At 43.2% G+C, this 21,115-nt stretch overlaps 1 protein-coding gene and 2 long non-coding RNA genes across 4 annotated transcripts; 2 read left to right on the forward strand and 1 right to left on the reverse strand.

Moving 5' to 3' along the window:
* Positions 1–395: 395 nt before the first annotated feature.
* LOC107392457 (uncharacterized) lies at positions 396–863 on the reverse strand. Its single transcript, XR_001573786.3, has 2 exons — positions 777–863; positions 396–666 (listed from the first exon to the last, which is right to left on the reverse strand). It is a non-coding gene; the product is annotated as an uncharacterized lncRNA (long non-coding RNA).
* Positions 541–21,052, forward strand: eif2ak4 (eukaryotic translation initiation factor 2 alpha kinase 4). 2 transcript variants are annotated; one of them, XM_015970269.3, is made up of 39 exons: positions 541–673; positions 795–910; positions 2,018–2,120; positions 3,733–3,906; positions 4,079–4,159; positions 4,240–4,370; positions 4,457–4,557; positions 4,634–4,791; positions 4,860–5,398; positions 5,900–6,015; positions 6,382–6,536; positions 6,620–7,047; positions 7,143–7,215; positions 7,304–7,393; positions 7,465–7,587; positions 8,486–8,590; positions 8,663–8,726; positions 8,823–8,902; positions 8,977–9,078; positions 9,152–9,202; positions 9,286–9,522; positions 9,613–9,688; positions 9,972–10,093; positions 10,261–10,310; positions 11,396–11,564; positions 11,950–12,066; positions 12,169–12,234; positions 12,324–12,497; positions 12,569–12,703; positions 12,783–12,890; positions 13,218–13,346; positions 15,354–15,440; positions 15,511–15,623; positions 15,706–15,764; positions 16,525–16,628; positions 16,849–16,917; positions 17,528–17,572; positions 18,895–19,010; positions 20,490–21,052. In XM_015970269.3, the coding sequence occupies exons 1-39, from the start codon at positions 545–547 to the stop codon at positions 20,545–20,547; spliced, it is 4,953 nt and encodes a 1,650-aa protein (XP_015825755.3). In that variant the 5' UTR covers positions 541–544; the 3' UTR covers positions 20,548–21,052. The 2 variants fall into 2 exon arrangements, with proteins under 2 accessions (XP_015825755.3, XP_015825757.3); XM_015970271.3 differs by having other exon boundaries at positions 9,289–9,522.
* LOC139063834 (uncharacterized) lies at positions 19,018–20,389 on the forward strand. The gene is made up of 2 exons (XR_011517163.1): positions 19,018–19,780; positions 19,888–20,389. It is a non-coding gene; the product is annotated as an uncharacterized lncRNA (long non-coding RNA).
* Positions 21,053–21,115: the final 63 nt, after the last annotated feature.

Below are 21,115 nucleotides of genomic sequence, written 5' to 3' on the forward strand. Positions count from 1 at the left end.
AAATATTTGCATTTCTATTCTGTTGCTAGTTATATTTGGTTTTTATTTCATGTTTTTTATTAGTTAATGCATTTATTATGAAACAAAAATACACGGATGCCTTTCCAGTTTAAAACAAGAGGGTGTACCTTTTTAAAAAGAATTTCTATGACTATATGAAAGGCTCTCTCGCCCTGTGTGCGTGTTTATTAGGTGCTGTTGGGCTGATTACAAACGCCACAAACATCACCACGGCGTGGTTACTGCTGCCTCCTAGCGGCCGTTATTGGGGCAGCAGCGTGATGACGTTGACCAGCGACGCAGGCTGCTCCTAACAGACATGCGCAAACTGCAACGTTGTTGTTGCTCGCCATTCGACAGTGTTATACAACTAAAAAAACACAACGAGACGCTGCTTTAAACCAACACGTTTTTATTTTATCCACAGTTAAAGTTCTGAGGTTGCGTCAGACCGCAGCAAAGCGGTGTACCGAACTTATTCCTCTTTCTTTTGGACGGAAATGAGACGGGACAGGGGACACTGCCATGTAGTTGAGACAGAAGAATGAGCAGTCAGCATACACCTTCGGATGGGACAGACGACTACACAGTGCAGCAGGAAAATGAACTAGAAGCTCTCGCGTCGATCTTTGGAGATGATTTCCAGGATCTGCGAAACAAGGATTCCTGGAAGGTAAACCAGATACCTCAAACAAGATTGTGGCTAAAAGTTGCGAATTCTACTGTTAAACACAATTAAACACATAAACCATGCCCATCAGCCACTATCGACTCACCTGTGACCCGTTTGTCAGGTTAAAAGGCCTCCGGAAGTGCACCTCTGCCTGCGGCCAAACGGGCTGAATAATGGGCAGGAATGCCACGTGACTGTGGAGCTGCTGGTGAAATGCCCTCCCACCTACCCAGACGTGTGAGTTGTTTTGATCTGACCCCAGCTGATCTTTCAGGCTAATCCATGGTCAGTATGTTTAGACCAGCTGTTGTAGACTCGTGTTGGACATGATGGACAGATTTGACCCATTTCCTGGTTCTGAATCACATAAAAGTGAAGATTCTGACGAATCAAAAGTTTTCTCCTGACGTTTTGTACGTTCATAGCTGTTAATACCAACTAACTGTTCATAAGCATTTGTGGCTATCTGTTTCAGGTGGTTTAACCTGACAGAAACTGACCCTGTAAGATGTAGTGGTGTATTTTATAAAACCTGCAGGTTGTTTAATTAGAGATGCACTGATTCTGGTTTTGAGTGCATTTGCTGATTTCCTGATCATGCTTGGTTCTTCTGGCAAATTCTGATTTATCTAAAAACATTTGAATTTACACATGACTTTTTTTATTATTTCAATTTTGGTTCAGTTACACACCGAGAACATTTTCCAAAGGTGGCCTTGGTCACTCCTTGGACCCACCACTGTTATGGAAAAATGTTTAAATATTCATTCTGGAGTTTATATCTACTCCATAGATCAGGGGTGGCCTGACCTTTCAAGACAAGGGCCACACAAATATGCATTTTTTTAAGTGCAAAATTTAGATTATGGGGATTTTTTTTTCATGTAAATTCCTTTCAAATTGGTTTAAAATAGGCAGTTTAGTAAAACTCTAAATATAAAATAGTTAGAAAGTATCACTCTACATCAACAGCCCACGGGAGAGACAAAATGCATCATTCTAGAAATGCATTTGGGGGCCACTCAAAATCACTCTAACGTTGCAAACGGTATTGTTATTCACCGTTGGTTCAATTCTATGTAGCAATGATGAGTTCACGGCCTGAGAAAAACGTTGGAATACCTATTTGCTAACTGTTGCATTCATGGATCAAAAGATACTTTTGTTTTTGAGGTTCAGGTTGGCCTGAATACTGTCAGAATCTGAACACCAAGGGATTTTTTTGATTGGTTCTTTTTTTTTTTGTAAAATACACTTTAAGGCAAGCTTATACATTTTTAACCTCACAGCTTCGAGGTTTTGTAAAGAACCAATGAAAAGTTTTTACTTTGAGTTTTCTGACAGGCCTCCAGAGCTGGAACTGAAGAACGCACAAGGTCTGTCAAACGAAAACCTCCAGAACCTCCAGAGTGAGCTGACCAATCTAGCTACGGAGAGATGCGGGGAGGTGAGGATGCTCTTACGTGTCTCATGCAAAACTCACCTTGTGCATTCGTTTGTGCTGCCATGTGGGTCTCTACTGCCTCTATAAACACTTCAAATGAGAAAGTAATCCATCTTTCTCTCGGGGTTTGGTTTTAGCAATTATCTACCTAAAAAGAGCCGTTTCAAAAAGTCCGCATTTGTGACATCACAAACGGGGAATTTAGAATAGAACCACCTCACATCCAAAAGAGAGCTGTTGCTGGAGGAGCAGTCGCTCTACTCCGAGCTCCTCATATTGGAGCGTCTCAGCTAATAGCCATTCAGAGGATGGGTGGGTGAGGCCAGCTCCTAGCCTGGCCTGCCAGACTCCTCTTCTGTTTAAAGGTTGGTTTATGCTTGACGCGTCCGCGAGGTCCGCACGGCTCCGCGCGGAAAAGTTGCGTCATTTTAACAACCACGCCCCTCCACCGCTCCTCCGCACGGCCCAAGATTTCCGCAACGCACACCTCAGAAAATTTCTAACCACGCGGACGCAGAAAAACATGGCGGACTGGCAAGAACTAGTATGGCAGAGGTTCGTAAATACAGACATTTGTATGATTCAGCTCTCAAAGATCACCGTGATCAACATGTTGTTAATAATTCTTGGAGAGAAATAGCTCGCACTGTCGGAAAAGACGAGGACGCTGTTAAAAAATGCTGGAATGCCATGTTGTAAACAGTAATTTCTACTTCTACTATGGTGTAGTGTTGGATGCATGCCGTAGAGCTCCATGCTGCCTCGTTCAGTTTGGGAGAATATTGGCTCACCGCAGAGACGAGCCGCACGAACCATAAACGCTGCGAGTTGCGAAGCGCGTTCCATCCGCGAGCCGCATCACCGCACGGAAAGTGAATGCATCAAGCATGAACCAAGCTTTACTCTGCACAGAGAAAGGGTCTGGAAACTCTCCTGTTCAAATAACCCCACCCCCTCAGAATTCTAACTGAGCCAATCAGCGCTGAGCAGCGTACGTCACACACCGTAACGCTGTTTCTCATAAACAAGGCGACTGAAGCGGGGTTCGCTGCGGCTCTTTCCCCTGTTCTAAATGACTTGGACATGTCTTTGACACCACAACAAGTAGAAGCGCTAAACACATTTCTTCTTAAAAAAAAGAAATTTGCGCTTTTGCCAGACGCCTTTTTTTAATACAGCTAAAAAAACAACAGTGTCGCGCGGTATAGTCAGCATTTCCGTCTTTTTTTCTGATTGGTTATTTTTGAGCTGGCTAGTCCCGCCTCTCATGTGCCTCTCGGTCTGTGAGTAACCAGACGTACGCTGCTCGGCGCTGATTGGCTCAGTTAGAATTCCCAGGGGGTGGGGTTATTTGAATAGGAGAGTTAGCAGACTCTTTGTGAAGAGTTAAACAGAGGAGGAGTCTGGCAGGCCAGGCTAGCCAGCTCCAGCTCGTTTTCTTAAAGAGACAGAGTCCAAATATGGCTCATTCTGGATGGTACTGAAAATGTCCAGGTTATAGCTGCTGAGACTGCTTTATGTTAGAGGGAAAAGTACTTCATAAACTTGTTTTGTATCGACCATAGAACTATTATAACTTAAAGAGTCATAATATTTCTCCTTTAAACTCCTTTAGGTGATGATTTATGAGCTCGCCGACCACATCCAGGGCTTCCTGAGTGAGCACAACAAGCCTCCACCACGGTCTTTCCATGAGGAGATGCTGAAGAACCAGAAGAGGCAGCAGGAGAAAAGAGCTCTGGAGGAGCAGCAGCGGATGGACCAGCAGCGCAAGCAGGAGGAGGAGATGGTCAGAAACCCTTGTTCCTGTCTAATTACTGCTAACAAGGATGGATAAACTCATCTTTATTTTGTATTTGGGGCAGTAAATAAACTACTGACAGGAAGTAACAGCCTCACAGAAAGTGAAGTCAATCCGTTAAAACGGATTTTTTTTTTAACTTTCTCTTTTACTATTGCAGGAGAAAGAAATCATGGCTGTAATTCAAAAGAGAGAAGAAGATAAACGAGAGGAAAAGAAAAGGAAGGAGATGGCCAAACTGGTAGATTTTGGTCAAAAAGCAGCAAACCGTGAACTGTTTATAGAACCTGTGTGTAGCTGTAACTTTTCTAATGTCGACAGGAGCGACTTGAGAGTGTGGAGCCGGTCTCTGCAGGGAGTCCACCCAGCTCAGGTGGAGTCACTCCTGAGCTGATGGAGGCCAAGAAGGCCGCTGGCAGCCGGCGTCGTACGACCTCCAACACGCGACACAGGTGCCCGACACACCCTCGCCTCATTTACACACGGCTGTTGGTAAAAAAATAATCCCAGTAATGTTGGTAAACGTGTGGATTCTCAGACGCGACACGGTTAACGAAGACTCCCCTCGACCGCAGGAGCTTCTTCACTTCACCAGCAGCACTTTTGGAGAACTGGTCGTCCATAAGGGGAAAAGTTTAGGTGAAATGTGCTCCTGATCTGGTTCGTAGTCTACATCATGTGAAGGGAGTCAGACCAACGCGTGTGTTTCTCACAGGGGAAAGCGAGCGACTCGGCCGCCATGTTTATTGTGGGTTTGAGGCAAACTCTGGAGAGTTTTCTGTTATCTACGAGTGGTCGCTACGCTGGAACAAGAACATGGGCAAGTTCTTCACCAGCCAGGAGAAAGGAAAGATCGAGAACTGTAAAAAGCAGGCGAGTAGACAAGAAGATGCTGTTAATAACTTGGTTGCTTCATAGTCTAAAGCTGAAATGCTTTACAGATCCATGCTGCGGAGAATGAGTTCCACTCCCTCCTCCGGCTGGATCACCCCAACCTGGTGCACTACGTGGCGCTGAGCTCCACGGAGAAGGAGGACAGCCTGGTGGTGGACATGCTGGTGGAACATGTGGCTGGGATCAACTTGAACCAAAGCCTGGTCAACCAGAGCCCGGTGCCTCTGGAGAAGCTCTGCCATTACACATCCCAGCTGCTCTTGGCGCTCCACTACCTTCACTCCAACTCTGTGGTCCACAAGCAGCTGGGGGCCTCTAGTGTTCTGCTCGACTCCGAGGGCAACGTCAGACTGACCGACTACAGTCTGTCCAAAAGATTTGCCGACATCTGCAAAGAAGACATCTTTGAGCAAGCCCATGTGCGTTTTTCCGAGGACACGGCGATGCCGACAAAGACCGGGAAGAAGGGGGACGTGTGGAGCCTGGGTCTGATGCTGCTGGCTCTGAGTCAGGGGAAGGAGGTGAAGGAGTATCCGGTGATGGTGCCCAACAGCCTTCCTGCTGACTTTCAGGATTTCCTGAACAAGTATGTAAGAATTGTTGCCTTGCCACCTTGGTGTTTGAGTATTTTAGCCCATTTAGGATAAAACTAACTCCTGGCGTCCGTTTCCATTCATATCACCATATTGGCAACACTTCTGACTGTTTGTGATCAGAAAAGAGTCAGATCCACACTTGAAGTCAATAAAAGGAGAAGAATGCCTTCAGAAAGTTACAAAAGCTGTGATTAAAAGTATAACTTGAGAAATTTTCTAATTTTCCCTTGTGTAACTAAACTATGGTGGCCTGTGAGGCCCCAAGGTAAATTTCAACCCATTCACAAAATGCAATTCAGGCATTTTAAATAGATAAGCTAAAGTGTCCAAAAAGACAAAATATTAAAATGTTTTTTACATTTATGATAAATAATAAAACACAAAATGTTAAAGATGTGGCAAAATGAGCAATTTTAAAATTTTTTTACTGTTATTTCATAGTTATTAAGTATCAGTAAAACACAACGTGTGTGTGTGTGTCTGTTTTGTAGGTGTGTGTGCCTCAATGATGCAGAGCGCTGGACGACTCAACAGCTTCAGGACCACCCTTTTCTCAAGCCCCCTTCACCCAAAATCCTACCTCAGTACCAGGATACCAGTCGAGAGGGTACACACACACACACACACACACACACACACACACACACACACACACACACACACACACACACACACACACACACACACACACACACACAGTAAAAATTGATAGTGTGTGTTTTAAAAAATTCTCAAAGATTTACTGTAGAATTTAACCATTTTTTATATTTAGAAAATATATTCAGATCTATTTTACATTTATTTGTTATCAGTGATTTTTGACATTTTATTTGGGGTGTTAGAAATTTATAATTAGTCTCTTCGATGCCAGAATTCTTCTAAAATGAAGAAGAAGAAGAAGCAATAGGAGCATCAGAACTGACTGTTTCAGTCACAGCTCTGTAAAAATTGTTCTGCTTTTTTGATTTTCCAGATCTAGCGGTGGATTTTGCATCATCAGTCACCCCCCGCGGCCCCATCCTCAACGCTCCGTTCATCTCAGGGATGCAGAGGCAGTTTTCTAGATACTTTGACGAGTTTGAGGAACTTCAGCTTCTGGGAAAAGGAGCCTTCGGTGCTGTAATCAAGGTAAACTCCTACTTATCTTCCTAGCCACAGCTCGGCTGCTTTCCAAAAGGACTTTAATATATAAATTTATTTATAATTTCCAGGTTCAAAACAAACTAGACGGTTGTTATTATGCGGTAAAGCGCATCCAGGTCAACCCAGCCAGTAAGCAGTTCAGGCGGATCAAAGGCGAGGTGACGCTGCTGTCACGCCTGAACCATGAGAACATCGTTCGCTATTACAATGCGTGGATCGAGCGGCACGAGACGCCCTCCCTCGGGGTTCTGAGCAACACCGACAGCTCTGAACCTCCGAGTGGCGTCGGCAAAGTCCTGCAGTTTGGAGATTCGCCGCAGCCCCTAAATGAGCTCGGTCTCCCTGACAACGTAGAGGATGTGGCCCCGCCTCCAGCTCTGTCCAGCTCAGTGGAGTGGTCCACCTCCATCGAGAAGTCGTCCAGCGCCAAATGCAGCGGGCACCACTCGAGTGATGAGGAGGATGATGAGGAAGATGTCTTTGGTGCCTCATTTTTGTAAGTTTTGTATTAGTTTTCTCTGCAGTAAAACTTCTTCCTGCACAAAGTGGAACAACTGTTTTCTTTTTTTTTCTTTTTTTAATTAAATTCAGACCTTCTGATAGCGATTCGTCGAGCGACATCATCTTTGATAACGGCGATGAGAGTGTAGACGGGATGTCACAGGTGTGAGAATGCTCCACTTCATCATGTAGTTCCTTTAAACGTGTTGCTTTCCTTCTTTTGAGATGAATAAGTTGTGTTTTATCTGAAGGGTGAGCCGAGCAAACGGCAAGGGGCTGACACGACGGAGAGCTCAGACTCCGAGCGACATCTCTCTATAGCCCATTACCTGTACATCCAGGTGAGCCTCTCATCTTTGCTTCACTCAAATCGTTTGTTTTACTTCTAACTGAGATTCTGTGATTCTACCAGATGGAATATTGTGAAAAAAGCACTTTAAGGGACACGATCGATCAAAGCCTGTACCTGGACCGGAACCGGTTATGGAGACTGTTCAGGGAGATCCTCGATGGCCTCGCTTACATCCACGAACAGGTGTGTTGCTTTTTTAATTTTTTTTATTTTTTTTTTATTATCTTTATTTCATTCAATAAAAAAAATAACACAACAGATACTAAACAATATTCATGAAAACACAATATATATTTGAATGAAAGGGAGCAGATGGAAGAAAAATCTTATTATTTCTGCCCCCTTTTTAAACTTAAATATCAATTTATATTTGTGCAGTCCCTCATCAATTCTTTCAGTCCTGTAACTGTTCACATTTGTTAATTATTATGTCCACATCAATTGTCCGTTGTCATATCCACTCAACACACGTGATTTAATGTGTAGACTGAACACTTTTAGAGTTCTTGACTCTTTCCATTCTCTGTCCAGGCAATTCCACAACTTCACACCATTCACAGATATGCTCATTTCCTTCATTCTTGTTCTGAATCTAGGTTTTTTGAAGATTTCGAATCCCTTCAACGAATAAATGCTATCTCTCTTTTCAAATATATGCTGAATATTCTTTGGCAATGTACCTTTATTTGCTTTATACATTATATGCAATATTCTCCAGTTGACCAAATCATGAAATTTTATTACTTTATATTTTATAAATAATGGGTTAGATGGAGCTGTACTATGAGTGTTGTCTATAATTCTCATTGCTCTTTTCTGCAAAACAAACAAAGGTTGTGTATACGTTCTATATGCAGTTCCCCAGATTTCTACACAATAATTTAAGTATGGCAGAATCAATGCATTGTATAGTAATAACAATCCTTCACTATTTAGTACAAACTTTACCCTTAAGCTAAATTCACCCTTTAGCTTCTTAACTGTTCCTTTTGGTTGCTTTCCTAAGGTATATTTTGCTTTGGACTATATATTTTTTCTGCGTTTGGCACAAATCTGACCCCGTACTCTTTGTTTCCTATAGGGCATGATACACCGGGACCTAAAGCCTGTCAACATCTTCCTGGACTCACAAGACCACGTGAAAATCGGAGACTTCGGCTTGGCTACAGACCATCCTGCTAACGTGGTGTGCAGTTAGAATCTGACCTCAGCTGAAAGTCTGTAAAAATTATACTTTAAAACAGTTTGTTTCTAACAGGCTGCAGGTAAATTTGAGCTGGAGGAGATTGGATCTGCAGCGATGCCCAAACTAGACTCAGCAGGTGTAATAATGCTCACATAACACCGAGTTTAACAGCTGTCGATGTTGTTGTTCTCTTTTTGACACCTGGAGCTGCTTTTGCGTGATTGTTTTTCAGGTAATATGACAGGAATGGTTGGCACAGCTCTGTACGTCAGCCCGGAGGTTCAGGGAAACACCAAAGCTACTTATAACCAAGTAAGAAAGTACAAAGCACTTCTCCGTTTTAGTTGTAGTGACTTTTGAGGTGATTCTAGTCATTTTGTCCGCAGAAAGTTGATCTGTTTAGCCTGGGCATTATTCTCTTTGAGATGTCCTACCGGCCGTTTACCACAGGAGCAGAGCGGATCTCCGTCCTGAGCCAGCTGCGAACAGTACGTCAACAAGAAGTCCTAAAAGCTCAGTTGTATGTTTTTAAATAACTTCACAAACCTTTGAATTTTTTAGGAACCGGTTTCATTCCCGGATGACTTTCTCGCATACCAGCAAGGAACGCAGGTGAGAACGGCTGTGGCACAGAGTCCTGGTCCAGTTAGCTCTGATTTAGTCGTTTAAAAACCTGCCTGGTGGTGTTTCCTCAGAAGAAAGTCGTAGAGTGGTTGCTGAAACACGACCCTGCCCTTCGGCCCACCGCCCAGGAGTTGCTGAAGAGCGAACTCCTCCCGCCGCCTCAGATGGAGGAGTCGGAGCTGCACGAAGTGCTGCAACACACCATGGCTAACGTCAACGGCAAGGCATACCGCACTATGGTGGGCCAGCTATTTGCTCAGAACTTGTCACCAGTCATGGATTACACGTATGACATAGACCTGTATAAGGTACTGAAGCCAGCCCGGCCCGCAGATGTTGCTGCAGACCCATCATCATCATCATTTCCCCCTAACAGAGACCGTTTGCTCTCCCTTCAGGGCAGCTTCAGCTTCAGCAGCGCCAAATTGCAGCAGCATGTGTATGAAGCCATCACCAGGATCTTTAAGAAGCACGGTGAGTCAGCTCTCGTCAGAGCGAACATGAGTCCGTGTTTACTCTCCACTCCAGTCCGTGTGCACCCCTGACCTGTTGTCTGCTTGTTTTTGAGACCCCCCGGCATCTGGTGCAGAGCGAGGCAGCAAAACAATAGTCTCTCTGTCCGACTGTTCACTGGCAGCATTTGTTGCTTTGCTCATGACGTCCAGCTGCAGTCCTTCACATCTGCTCACATGCGTCAGGCTGGGGGGGGGGTCCAGATTATCTGATAGAGTAGCTTTAACACGTAATCTGCCCTCAGGTGCCGTACGCCTTCATACCCCGTTGCTGCTCCCCAGAAACAGGAAGTTGTATGATGGGTGTGAGCTGGCCTGCTTCATGGACCACAGTGGAATGCTGGTCACTTTGCCCTTTGACCTTCGGGTGAGTTAAGTAAACAGGACATGTGCGCACACACACACACACTTAAAACGCTAACTGTTTGCATCCAATCAGCAGCTGCCTCAGGAAACACCAAGGATCAAAATCTTGTGACGCTGATTGATTACATACTGGTGCTTCACCGTCGTTATTCTCCGTTCTGACTTTAGATGGCGTTTGCAAGATTTGTCGCCCGCAATAACATCACCCAGCTGAAGAGGTGTGAAACACAGAATGTTGATTTAACACTAATTATTTCCAAACAATAGATTTTGTTTCTAATTTGTAATTCCCCGATGTTAGGTCAACCGCTTTGATTTGAAAATATTTTTATTTACTTTATAGAATCTTAATATTTGGTGGAAAATATATTAGAATTATTCCTGATGTTGGGTTATTTGTAGAAATAAAATTTGATATTTTTTCTGCATCTGGTACACGAGGATCTTACTGATGCTTCGAATCTTAAAAGAAGCTTGAAGTTTTGATAAATTCCCTAAAGCTGTAATAAAAGTAGTTATAGAATAGGAATATTTACATTAATGGGCTCGACACACGGGAGGCGACAAACGACCGCGATCAGCGAAATTTGTCGCTGTCGCTTTTATTACCTGTCACACGGGAGGCGATCCGCGGCAGCGGCCAGCAGCAAAGCCGTCTACGCGTTCTGTTCCATGGCGAAATCGAAACTTCCGTTGTTTTGCTTGGCTGTGTCAGGTTGGAGGGAATTAAGGTTATTTAGTGGTTCAGAGTTTAAAAAGTGGTAGATGTGATGTTTCACAAGGTGCTGCTAGAGTTATGTGAAATCTTACTTCTGATTTTACTATAAAACATAATAATAATCAACTTCTCCTCCATGTTTGCTCGGAGATGTGCGGAGCATCCTGTCCGCTCATTGGTCAGTGAATGAAACCTCCGTTGATTGGTCCTCGTCCGAGCGACAGCGATGAAAAGTTGAAAATGTTTCAACTTTCTGGGATCGCGTCGCTGGGTCGTACGTGCAAGACACATGCACGAGTGCAAACTTTCACACGCACGTTTTTCGCGTTTCGCTTGGTAGGAGAGAGACCCTCGATTATCGCTTTGTCGCGCATGTCTCATTGAAAATGAATGGAGGAGAGGCGATGTCGCCTCCCGTGTGTCGAGCCCATTATGAGGAGAAACATAGCTGTGAACCTAAATCTATTTCTCTAAAACTGTAAATCATTCCAGTAAGGTGCTAAAAAACTCATCTGTTTGAATCAGAATAGAGAATAAAACCAGCAAGGATTGCTTTGTAAATGTTTTAGGTTTTTTTTTTTCCAGATACTGTATCGAGCGTGTGTTCCGTCCCAGAAAGCTGGACCGTGCACACCCCAGGGAGCTGCTGGAATGCGCCTTTGACATCATCACGCCCGTCACCAACAGCCTACTGCCCGACGCCGAGACCATCTACACCATCTCTGAAATCATCCAGGAGTTTCCTGCTCTTCAGGTTTAATACGACACGCTCGGAGTTCCTCCTTAACAACGTCATCAGCTTAGCTCGGATGTTTGTTTTTTCCTCTTTAACTTCCCGTTCTCGTTCCTAACATTCCAAAGGAACCTGACAACTGTGCTGTTCTTGTTGTTTATGTAGTAAATCTGCTATGCTAGTCCATTTCCTGTCCACGTTCGTCCCAGTTACTGCATCACCTCACAGCTTTCCATTCGCGCTCCATGAACTCTGTCAACCTTGAGTCTAGCCTCTTGCCCCCCCGGTCTTTGTGTGAAAGCTCTTAAGAATAACCTGCGTCAGACAGAATGAGAGGGCGGCCGAACACAACGGTTATTACTGGTGGAAGTGCTCCGGGTTGAAGGTGTGTGTTTATTGATTGCAGGAGAGGAACTACAACATCTACCTGAACCACACCAGCTTGTTGAAGGCCATCCTGCTCCACAGCGGCACACCCGAGGACAAGCTGAGCCAGGCCTCCAACATACTCTGCGACGCCGTGGTCTGTGCAGTTATTTTCATCCGGTTAAAAATAAAACGTGATCATCCCCTTCAGCTCTAAAGTTTAATCTTGTAATAAATCTTTATTTCCCCCTTGCTGCAGAATGAAAAGCTGTCCCTTGATGAAGTGAAAACAAAGTTTTGTAATCTTTCCCTTTCAACTATCAACGTGAGCTTGTTGGGTTTTTTCCTCAGTTCAGCAGCATTACGCTGCTCCTCACTCAGATACATACAGCCATCTTCCTCGTTTGATTTCAGGTACTCACTTTGTACAAGTACATCGAGAACGGGAAGGGGAACCTGCAGGAACTGGCTCCCCTGCTGACGTCACTCACCAAACAGAAGACCGCCGTCACCCAGCTGGCCAAGCAGGGCGTCAAGGACCTGGAGGAGCTGAGCGCGCTCCTGCGCAGGCTGGGTGTTAAACTCAGGGTGATTTGGACTCAAAGTAAATAAAATGTATCAAAACCGTTTCATTCGAACCTGAATGCTTCTGTTTTTAGGTGGTGGTGAATTTGGGTTTGGTCTACAAGGTGCAGCACCACTCCGGAGTCATCTTCCAGTTTGTGGCTTTTATTAAGAAACGGAAGCGAACAGTACCTGACATAGTGGCTGCTGGGGGGCGCTATGATCACCTGGTGGGTGTGACGGTCACCCATCCACATCCCAGACATAAAAACCAGTCAGTAAAGTGTCTTTATCTGATTTACGTATCAGATCCTGGAGTTTCGAGGGCCAGCTTCTACTGTTCCTGTTCCCAACGCAGTGGGGGTCAGCGTCGCTCTGGACAAAATCTGTGCAGCTATAGCCAGCATGGAGGAGCCAGTGAGAGACACACACACACCTAAAAATAAGGCATTTCTAATTATCGTAATGACGGCACAGCAGGCAGAGTTTAATATTTAATGACAGCAGTTTGCAGCCTCCGGCTGCCACACGGCTACTTTTAGATGTGTGTTAATAACGGTGATCAGAACAGCTCTCAAATCCCTGGAGTTATTTTTGGACTTGCATCCTTTTTTCATGTTTTGGATTCAGGCAGAAAACCGTCACTTATTATCAGCGTATGTGGCGTAACTCCTGTGATTTATCGCATTTTCTTTTATTCTTTGTAAGTTTGATCATGTCTGTGTGTTTTTGTTTGTTTTCCAGCTGACGGTGAGCTCCTGCGATGTGCTGGTGGTCCCAGTAGGACATTCGTCGTTGTCCAAAGCCATCAGCGTTGTCCAGAAGCTGTGGAGCACCGGCGTCTCTGCAGACATCGCTTATGACGTCTCACAGGTTTGCAAATTTAAAAATATGCAAAGCAAAAAATAAATAAATAAATAAAAGCCAGAATTTGAACAAAAAAGTTTTTTTTGCATGTAAATGTGTTCTTGGTTTTTAAACTAATGCACACATCCACAAACATTTCTAAAACGTGTGTTATTGGTAGAAATGTTAATCAAAGAGTAAGAGAGTAAGATATTAGTTTAACTGCAGGAAGTTTGGGTTGGGGGGGGGGGGGGGGGGGATCTGTACACACACCATTCCAATAACATCTGACATTTTTCCAGGTCTGTGCACTCACCATAGTTGAGTTTATTAACACTAACAAATGCACGGAAATAAAAAAATATATAATTTTGAATTAATTTGAAAAATGAATCAAATTTTTTAATATTTTTTAAATGAATCCTAATCAACAAAAATCCCCACCAGCAGGTCAGAGCTGCAGAAAATCTGTATCGGCTCTCACAAACAGAATAAGTGCATCTTTTTAATTGAATTATTTTAAAGAAAAACAGACATTTGCAGGATTTTTGTTCCTAAATTATGTTTATTGCTCTTATATTTCTACCCCCAAATATACAAATAAAATATGTTAATCTAAATAAAATACAGAGAATTTGAATAAAACGCTACCAAACTAAACTAAACAGCTGAGATTTTTGTTACTCTGATTAAATGTGAGGCCGTTTGTCCCGCGGTAGCCCCATCTCGCCTACAGAGGGCAACAAAAGTTATTTTTAAGCAGCAGGTTTATTTTGACAGAAATAGTTATTATCTGGGAGTCTGAGCTGTTCTTTGTGGGTTCGTATGAAACAGATTCACTCTCTCTCAGAGCTGAGTCATTCTTGTAGAATCCTACTCAATGCTAGTTTTTGTCCTTAATAAAAGCTGTTGATGTGAAATGAGTTCTTTCAAAGTAAAGGTATTTTTCATTTTCTCCTGCTCCTCTGATGCCGCCCGTCTGTCACATTCTTCATGTTTATGCGATAAACTGATCTCCGGCCTGTTTGTTTAAACGACCTCGTAGCCACAGCTCTGTTCCAGCTTTAATGCCGCTCCTGTTTTTTCCTCCTCTGCTCAATAACACCTATTGTTGTCCCGCTTTTCCACCTCTGCAGTGTTTGCTTTTTATGGTCCTCATTGTCTTGTGTGCTGGCATAGGACCCAAGAGACTGGTCACCATCATTTCTCCAGAGTTCTGAGAAGCAATTAGGAAAGTTTGGGTCTCACCCAGAGCAATTCCGCTCCAAAAATCCTAAAATGTTTTGTTGTGATTGTTGATTATGGATGCAGTCTGTCGCTTGACCTGTGGAAAGCTGGTGCAACCCACCCCCACCTCCACCTCCTCCCCAGGCTTTTGTTAATGCTGTTCCCATGCTAGAATCTGCAGCTTTAATTCTCCCTCTTTTAGCTTTTATTAGCCAAATATGGCAAACCCTTCCACATGGTGTCAGCTCTCACCGCGAGCAAGCAGTAGCTTAACGTCGACTTAATTCAGTCAGTCGATGAGAAAACTGTAAGAAAAGAGGAAACTTAATAAAAAAAGTGACAGACACACAACTGCAGGGTTTGTGCCGCTCACGCCCAGGAGCCAACCTCATGGCAATGAGGATAAATCAGACTGATGTTGACAGAAGCACACCATCATGATTGAATGCTTTCCTTGAATTCACTTTGGTTTTGGTCCAAAGTTCCCGGCTCGTGGCCTCAACGAAATTTGAGGCAACAGCTTATACTTCTCTGAAAATGAGCTGATTCCCAACGAAAACTAAGATCTGGAAGCGTGAAACTTGAATTATGTAACCTCTCCATGTTTTTGAGTTTATTTGTGTTTCTTGGGTAGTTTGTGGAAGGAAATACTCAGTAAAACTTGTGTTACAAGATGTGTGTGGTTTTGGAATGATTCAGCACTCACACTCTTGTCCCTGTTGTAAATTCTGTTGAATTGTTATAACTGAGACTTCCCTTTAAAACGTGTGAGAATTTAGCTTAATTTGGTGATTTTTGTGTGTTTAGTCTCAAGAGACGTTGGTGGAGCACTGCAGGTTGGCGGGAATCACGTGTCTGGCTCTTGTCTCGGACAAAGAAGGAAACTATGTGAAGGTAAAACAACTATAGTGAACTCTGCATAAGTCTGCTTAAGCATGTGTTACAAGGAGTCTGTGTGTCCCAGGTGAAGTCCTTTGAAAAGGACAGACAGTCTGAGAAACGAATCCCAGAGTCGGACTTGGTGGACCACATCATTCAGAAATGTCGGACCAGATTCTTTGACGAGAGAAACATCAGGTGGAAGAATCTGTTTCTCTGACAGATTTACAGAAGATTTTTTTTTCTTTTCTAATGAAAGATGTTTTTGTTTCCCCTGCAGAGAAATTTCTGAGAACATGACCCTCCAGAATCCTAAAGGATCGCAGGTCAACAACACAGGTACCGAAACTCACCATCGCTCTGGATCTGTTTGCACAGGATGTGGTTATTTGGAGCATCTTTTTGTCATATTGCTTTAAATGCTCCTCACATACTGATAGCAGCCAATACATTCAATGTCTGATCAAAAAATAATAATTGTAATAGCCTCTGAAACGTACTGTGCTGGTAAAAACATTATCCAGTGATTGTAACCGTCCCATTCTTGATAAGATTCTGATCCGTCCATCAAAACTGCCCTCTGACCATGCCCCCCTCCCGCACATACACCTTAATGTGTACAAATTGAGTGTTCTCTGCTTGGAGCAGCTGAACAGGAAGCAAAGCTAGAGCCAGGCTGCCTAACGTATATACGTTCAGTTTTATATTTTGTTTGCTAATTTAATTTAAGGGGTTGTTTTACATGTTTTGTTTAACGTCTGGTTCTGTTCATGTTGGGAAACGTTTAGGTGACGGACCTGTTGTCTGAGAACGCAGCCTGTTCTCTGTTGGATGGCAGAGCTGTCTGTCAGTTTGATGTCTTTCAAAATGCAAAATTTCAGAGAAGCACACAATCTGCATTCAGTGTGAGTGGCTTTCTGTCCAAAAGTCGTACGGAAAACGGATCGCCTCTGTTCTGTAGTCGTGTGAATCAAGCGTTAGAGGGGTCGGACTGTAGAATTGTTTATATTTTTAAATATTGCTTACTTGAAAGCAAGAAAAACATTTCCTCTTCCATCTTTAACCAATCGTATACATTTGGTAACATGAATGTCTCCAGGCTCTTTGGAGCAGCACGGCAGTAGCGGCACGACCAACATGAATGTGTACGTCATCGGCCCCGACAAAGTTTCTGCGAGCACAAGAAGACGCTACGAGACTCAGGTTCATGTTTTCTTTTGTAAACAGATTAAAGAGTTATGACATTTTCATGTGTTTCCTCTCTGCTGTGGTCATGTCTGCTTCAAGCTTTCGAGCCTTTCTTATAAAAAGTTCACTTGGGAAAAAATGGCATGTGGACTATTCTTTTTTTAACTTTTGTAGTTTCATGGGAACAAGAATGATTTTATGCCTTATTTGTTTCTCTCTTTTTTCCTCGTTTCAGATTCAAACCAGATTACAGAATCTTGGTAGCAATTTGCAGAATAAGAGCAATGACATCGAGGTTCTTGCAGTAAGTCTGCTGTTTATTTACCCCTTCTGTCACTCCCAGGACTACGTCCATTTTTCCTCCACTCTCACCTTATCTACTGAATTCATGTGTGAAATCACAGAAGGAGGAAAGAGCTTTTGATCGCTAAAGCAACAAACATCACGGGGAGCTGTTATTTGTTTTGTGCTTAAATTCCCTGCTGGTGGTGAATTTTTTTCCGTCACCACAGAACAATGAACACTAAACAGAAGGCAGCGTCCATGTCACTTTGTAAAACACTGCCATATTGTGTTCATTTGTGGTTCCATCGCAGATGTATGGGCAGATACTCTTAAAGTAAATCTCCCCACTTGTCTTAATTACTATGCTGCTGCATTTTTCAAAAACGTTTGTCATCCCTGTTTGGATCTGGGCTGCATGTGGCGAGGTGAGTTGGTGAAACCTGGGCGTCATCACCTCGGTGCTATTAAACAGTTTCACAGGTCGGCTGGAGCCTGATTAGGTCTTCTACTCCAGGAGGTCCTTAGTCTCTTGATATTCCTGCACAATAGCAGCACTTCCTTTAAAAATATTTGTGTGGCATGTTGAGTATTTTAAGTGTGCGATAAGACTTTTGTCTGTTTCTTTTAAGGTGGACCTGTCGAAGGAAACTCTGATCAACTTCCTGTCTCTTGAGGTTGGTTCCACTTCTAGCTTCATCAAAAGCACTGCATAGTTAATAAAAGGCTGGATGGGAGGGGTTGGAGAAGGGTGGAAAAAAAACAGCCAGTAAAGGTCGAGATCCCAGACTGGAAGAGGGAATCCCGTCTCCTTCCTTATGGTCCATTTGCACAAGGAGCAAACGAGGGAACTCCCTCTGCACTTTTCCACAACCTGAAAGACCTTTTTGTACATAGTCCAAACTTGTTACCAAGACTTTGCTCATAAAAACCCCAGGATTCGTTCCATGACGGCCTATTATAAAGTGAAGAAATGCACAAAAAAGCTGTGAAATTCTTCTAATGCAGCTGTTATATAAGAAAATGCTGCATGTGTTAAAAGTCTACGTCTGCAGTGGTCTCTAGTATAAATTAATGTCTTGTGAGTCGTTTTCTGTGGACAAAAAGCTCTGGTGATTCTGGGAGTCATAAACATTATTATTCATGATATTTGGACGTCTCACTTCTGATTGGCTAACAGCAACACGGCTCTACCTCTGACTCCGCTTGCTTTCCAATGTTGATGTTTTATCTCCACAAATAACACAAGCCTGAAGGAGTTCTGTTGTGTGTGGTGGAGTTGCTAATGCTAATGGTTAGCTTCTACTAGAAGAAACTCGCTCTACTCTCTCCTGGAAGCTAAATCAACAACGGCCTTTCCCGTCGTGAGCCAAGATGGATGCGTCTATGAATCCTAATTTTCAGTGTGACGTAGTTCTCACTGGCTTTTCTAATCTGAGTGTTCCCTGTCTATTTACCATCGGCGGATAATGCAAGAAATAGTTGAAGAAGACCGTTTTCACATTCAGCCTGCATGTTAAACACAGAGTGATCGATCATATTTTAAAAAATGACACTTTAAAAAGGGTTTATTAGTGAACTTGGTCTTTACAAACTGTGTGTATGTGTGTGTGCGTGCGTGTCACTGGGTTGGGGGTATTCATTTTCAATTACATTTGTGGGATATGGGTCTTTTTAATTTGTAAAGCACTTTGAGTTAATTTTTATGTATGAAAAGCGCTTGATGAATAAAGTTTGATTTGATTGAAACTACACAGTCGGAAAAACATTTATACACAGTACATGTTTGCTGCCACTTTTCTAAAGTGGCAAATTACCCCGAGTCACACAAGAAACCGCAGAATTCAGTAAACTTGTCAGGCAAAAGATACTTCAAGGTCGCCTCTTTTTTAAATGTGAGCTCATTGGGCTGGGTATCTTTTTTTTTACACACACACACACACACACACACACACACACACACACACACACACGTAATCATGCATTGTTTCTTATCTAGTTTGAAAGTGAAGAACAGTTTAACAGCAGCGTCAAGACTCTGCTGTCTCGTTTGCCGAAGCAACGCTACCTGAAGTCCATCTGTGATGAGATCCACCACTTCAAGATTACTAAAAGGTACACCGTTGTGTGTGTGTGTGTGTGTGTGTGTGTGTGTGTTTGCGCGCACACACAAATGTGCATGTGTGTGAGAAAGCATTTTGTGTTTTTCTAATCATGATCTACTGGGGAATGTTCTGAGTCATTCAGGTCATAGTAATCTAAAATAGTTCAACTGATGGCAACTGGACTTCTTTGGATTCTTGAAGACGTTTTGCTTCTCATCCGAGGAGCTTCGTCAGTTCTGACAGGAATATGGGAAGGCACGTCCTTCTAGCTCGCGTCTAGACACAGGTTGCATTGAGAGGCTCTTTGTTGTCATGGCAACCTTTATCTGGCTTTGTGCATAGGAAGGTAATGACGATACAATGGGACTTTTTGCAGGTTTCTAGTTTTAACTTGATGTTTTGTTATTGTGATGATTGAAAAATAGAAATATAAAGCTGTTCTCAAATCTCAGTGCTTCTCCCTTTTCTGCTTTCATCCATGTGTTATTTTTTTTTTATAAATGCCGAAGCAAAGCGATGAGGGTGACTTATTGAAAGGGCACGTCCTTTTGGAGGCTGTCGCCACGCCCAAACGCCTGCTAAGCTCACACACTCCAGGTGTAACAGTGACAGGCCTTCAAAGAGAGCTGTTAGACAGATAACCACTGCCTTGTAAAACGTTAAATCCTCTGCTGATCCTGTTTCCTGAGGTGAAATCTGGAAAAGGGCTTGCCTTGTTTGGTCTTCTGCTGTCTGGCTCGTAACACCTCAGCTGGCTGACGCGGACCAGCTCCCCTGAACGTGCGTGGAGCTGATTTTCCTCTTTCATGAATGAGACAGAAACAAGGAAACTCAAAGCGTCCCCAGAGCAGTTGGTTTTCATTTTCTGTCTCTGCTTTGTGTTCCAGTTGCTGTTTAGGGGGTAAAAGACTTGGCTGATAACTGAGCAACACAAAAGGCAACAATGGATACATTCAGCATTTGTTTTTTGCAGCAGTTGTCCTTTAGTGTGAGGCTCGGGCTGCTGACGCCAGATGAGTGGGGTAAAGGGCCTTCGCAGCAGTCACCTTGCTGCAGCGGCATCATAAACAAAACTTATCTCTGAGTCAGCGACCTTCCCTTCCAGTCATAACTATCACAGCTAAGACATGCATGAAAATCAAGTCCACTGTTTCAACTTGTCCACAGCCTCTGTAAGACTGTCTAGACGCTGAATGTTAGCATGGGAACACTTAGCACTAAACTCACAGCACAGCTAGGGCTAATGGGATTCATTATAATTGCAGGATTTTAGAGAAAAACAATCCAGTCATTTCAGTTTGAAAGTGCTTAAGTGACGTCCATCTTCTCTTGAGTTGGACCTGTGACACTTTTCTCTCTAGCTGCAGAAGACCTCATATTAAAGTTCCCTGAATCTCTCCTGGCTGAGTTTCACTGTCCTGATTTCTGAGATGTTCTTTTTGGGAAGCAGGCATTTTATGTATAACAAACACATGTTGTCCTCTTCCAGGGTGGCTGTGGTGGTCCTGTACAGCTACAGGGACGACTACTACAAGATCCTGCTGTGAGAGGAGGAGGACAGGATCTCACTTTGCCAGAGGCTCTGCAGATTCTCAGACTTTCCCTCCAGATTCAGACCTTTTTCATTTAGAAGATCCCAAAGACACAAGTGACTTTGTTCTGTTACGATGAACAATAATCCAGCTGAGCCAAACTCTGCCTTTTCCCCCAAAACCTTTTGATGTTTTCTGGTGCTTACAAAAGGTTTAGTGAACTTTATTGTCTTAATAGAATCGGACTAATTTACAAGAGTACTTCAGCTAAAGATTGCATCATGAGAAGAAGACAAAAGGGAGAAATTGTTTCATTCCCCACATGCTGTGACTTGCTGTGTGTGTGTGTGTTTATGTGTGCACAAGTGGTTTTGGAGTGTAAACCATTTCATCCTCAGTATGTTCACAATAAACAAGCTTAATATCATGTTTTACCACACAAGCTGTTGCAGTATTTAACAGCTGGGCAGCCTTAAAGATTTTTCTATATTTCTGTGTAAATAAAAAAAAATCCAGTTTTTGTCTGTCTTTTTTTTTTCAGTCTGAAAAACTGAAGTGCTAACTTTGAGGAGTGTGAAATAAG

The sequence above is a fragment of the Nothobranchius furzeri genome, chromosome 18 (assembly GCF_043380555.1).
Source record: "Nothobranchius furzeri strain GRZ-AD chromosome 18, NfurGRZ-RIMD1, whole genome shotgun sequence".
Taxonomy (NCBI): Eukaryota; Metazoa; Chordata; class Actinopteri; order Cyprinodontiformes; family Nothobranchiidae; genus Nothobranchius; species Nothobranchius furzeri.

Coding starts and splice junctions, on each gene's coding strand:
- eif2ak4 (XM_015970269.3), top strand. CDS start 545: ATGAGCAGTCAGCATACACCTTCGGATGGGACAGACGACTACACAGTG. Junction 11,565..11,949: donor AGGAGTTTCCTGCTCTTCAG/GTTTAATACGAC, acceptor TATTGATTGCAG/GAGAGGAACTACAACATCTA. Junction 16,918..17,527: donor ATGACATCGAGGTTCTTGCA/GTAAGTCTGCTG, acceptor GTTTCTTTTAAG/GTGGACCTGTCGAAGGAAAC.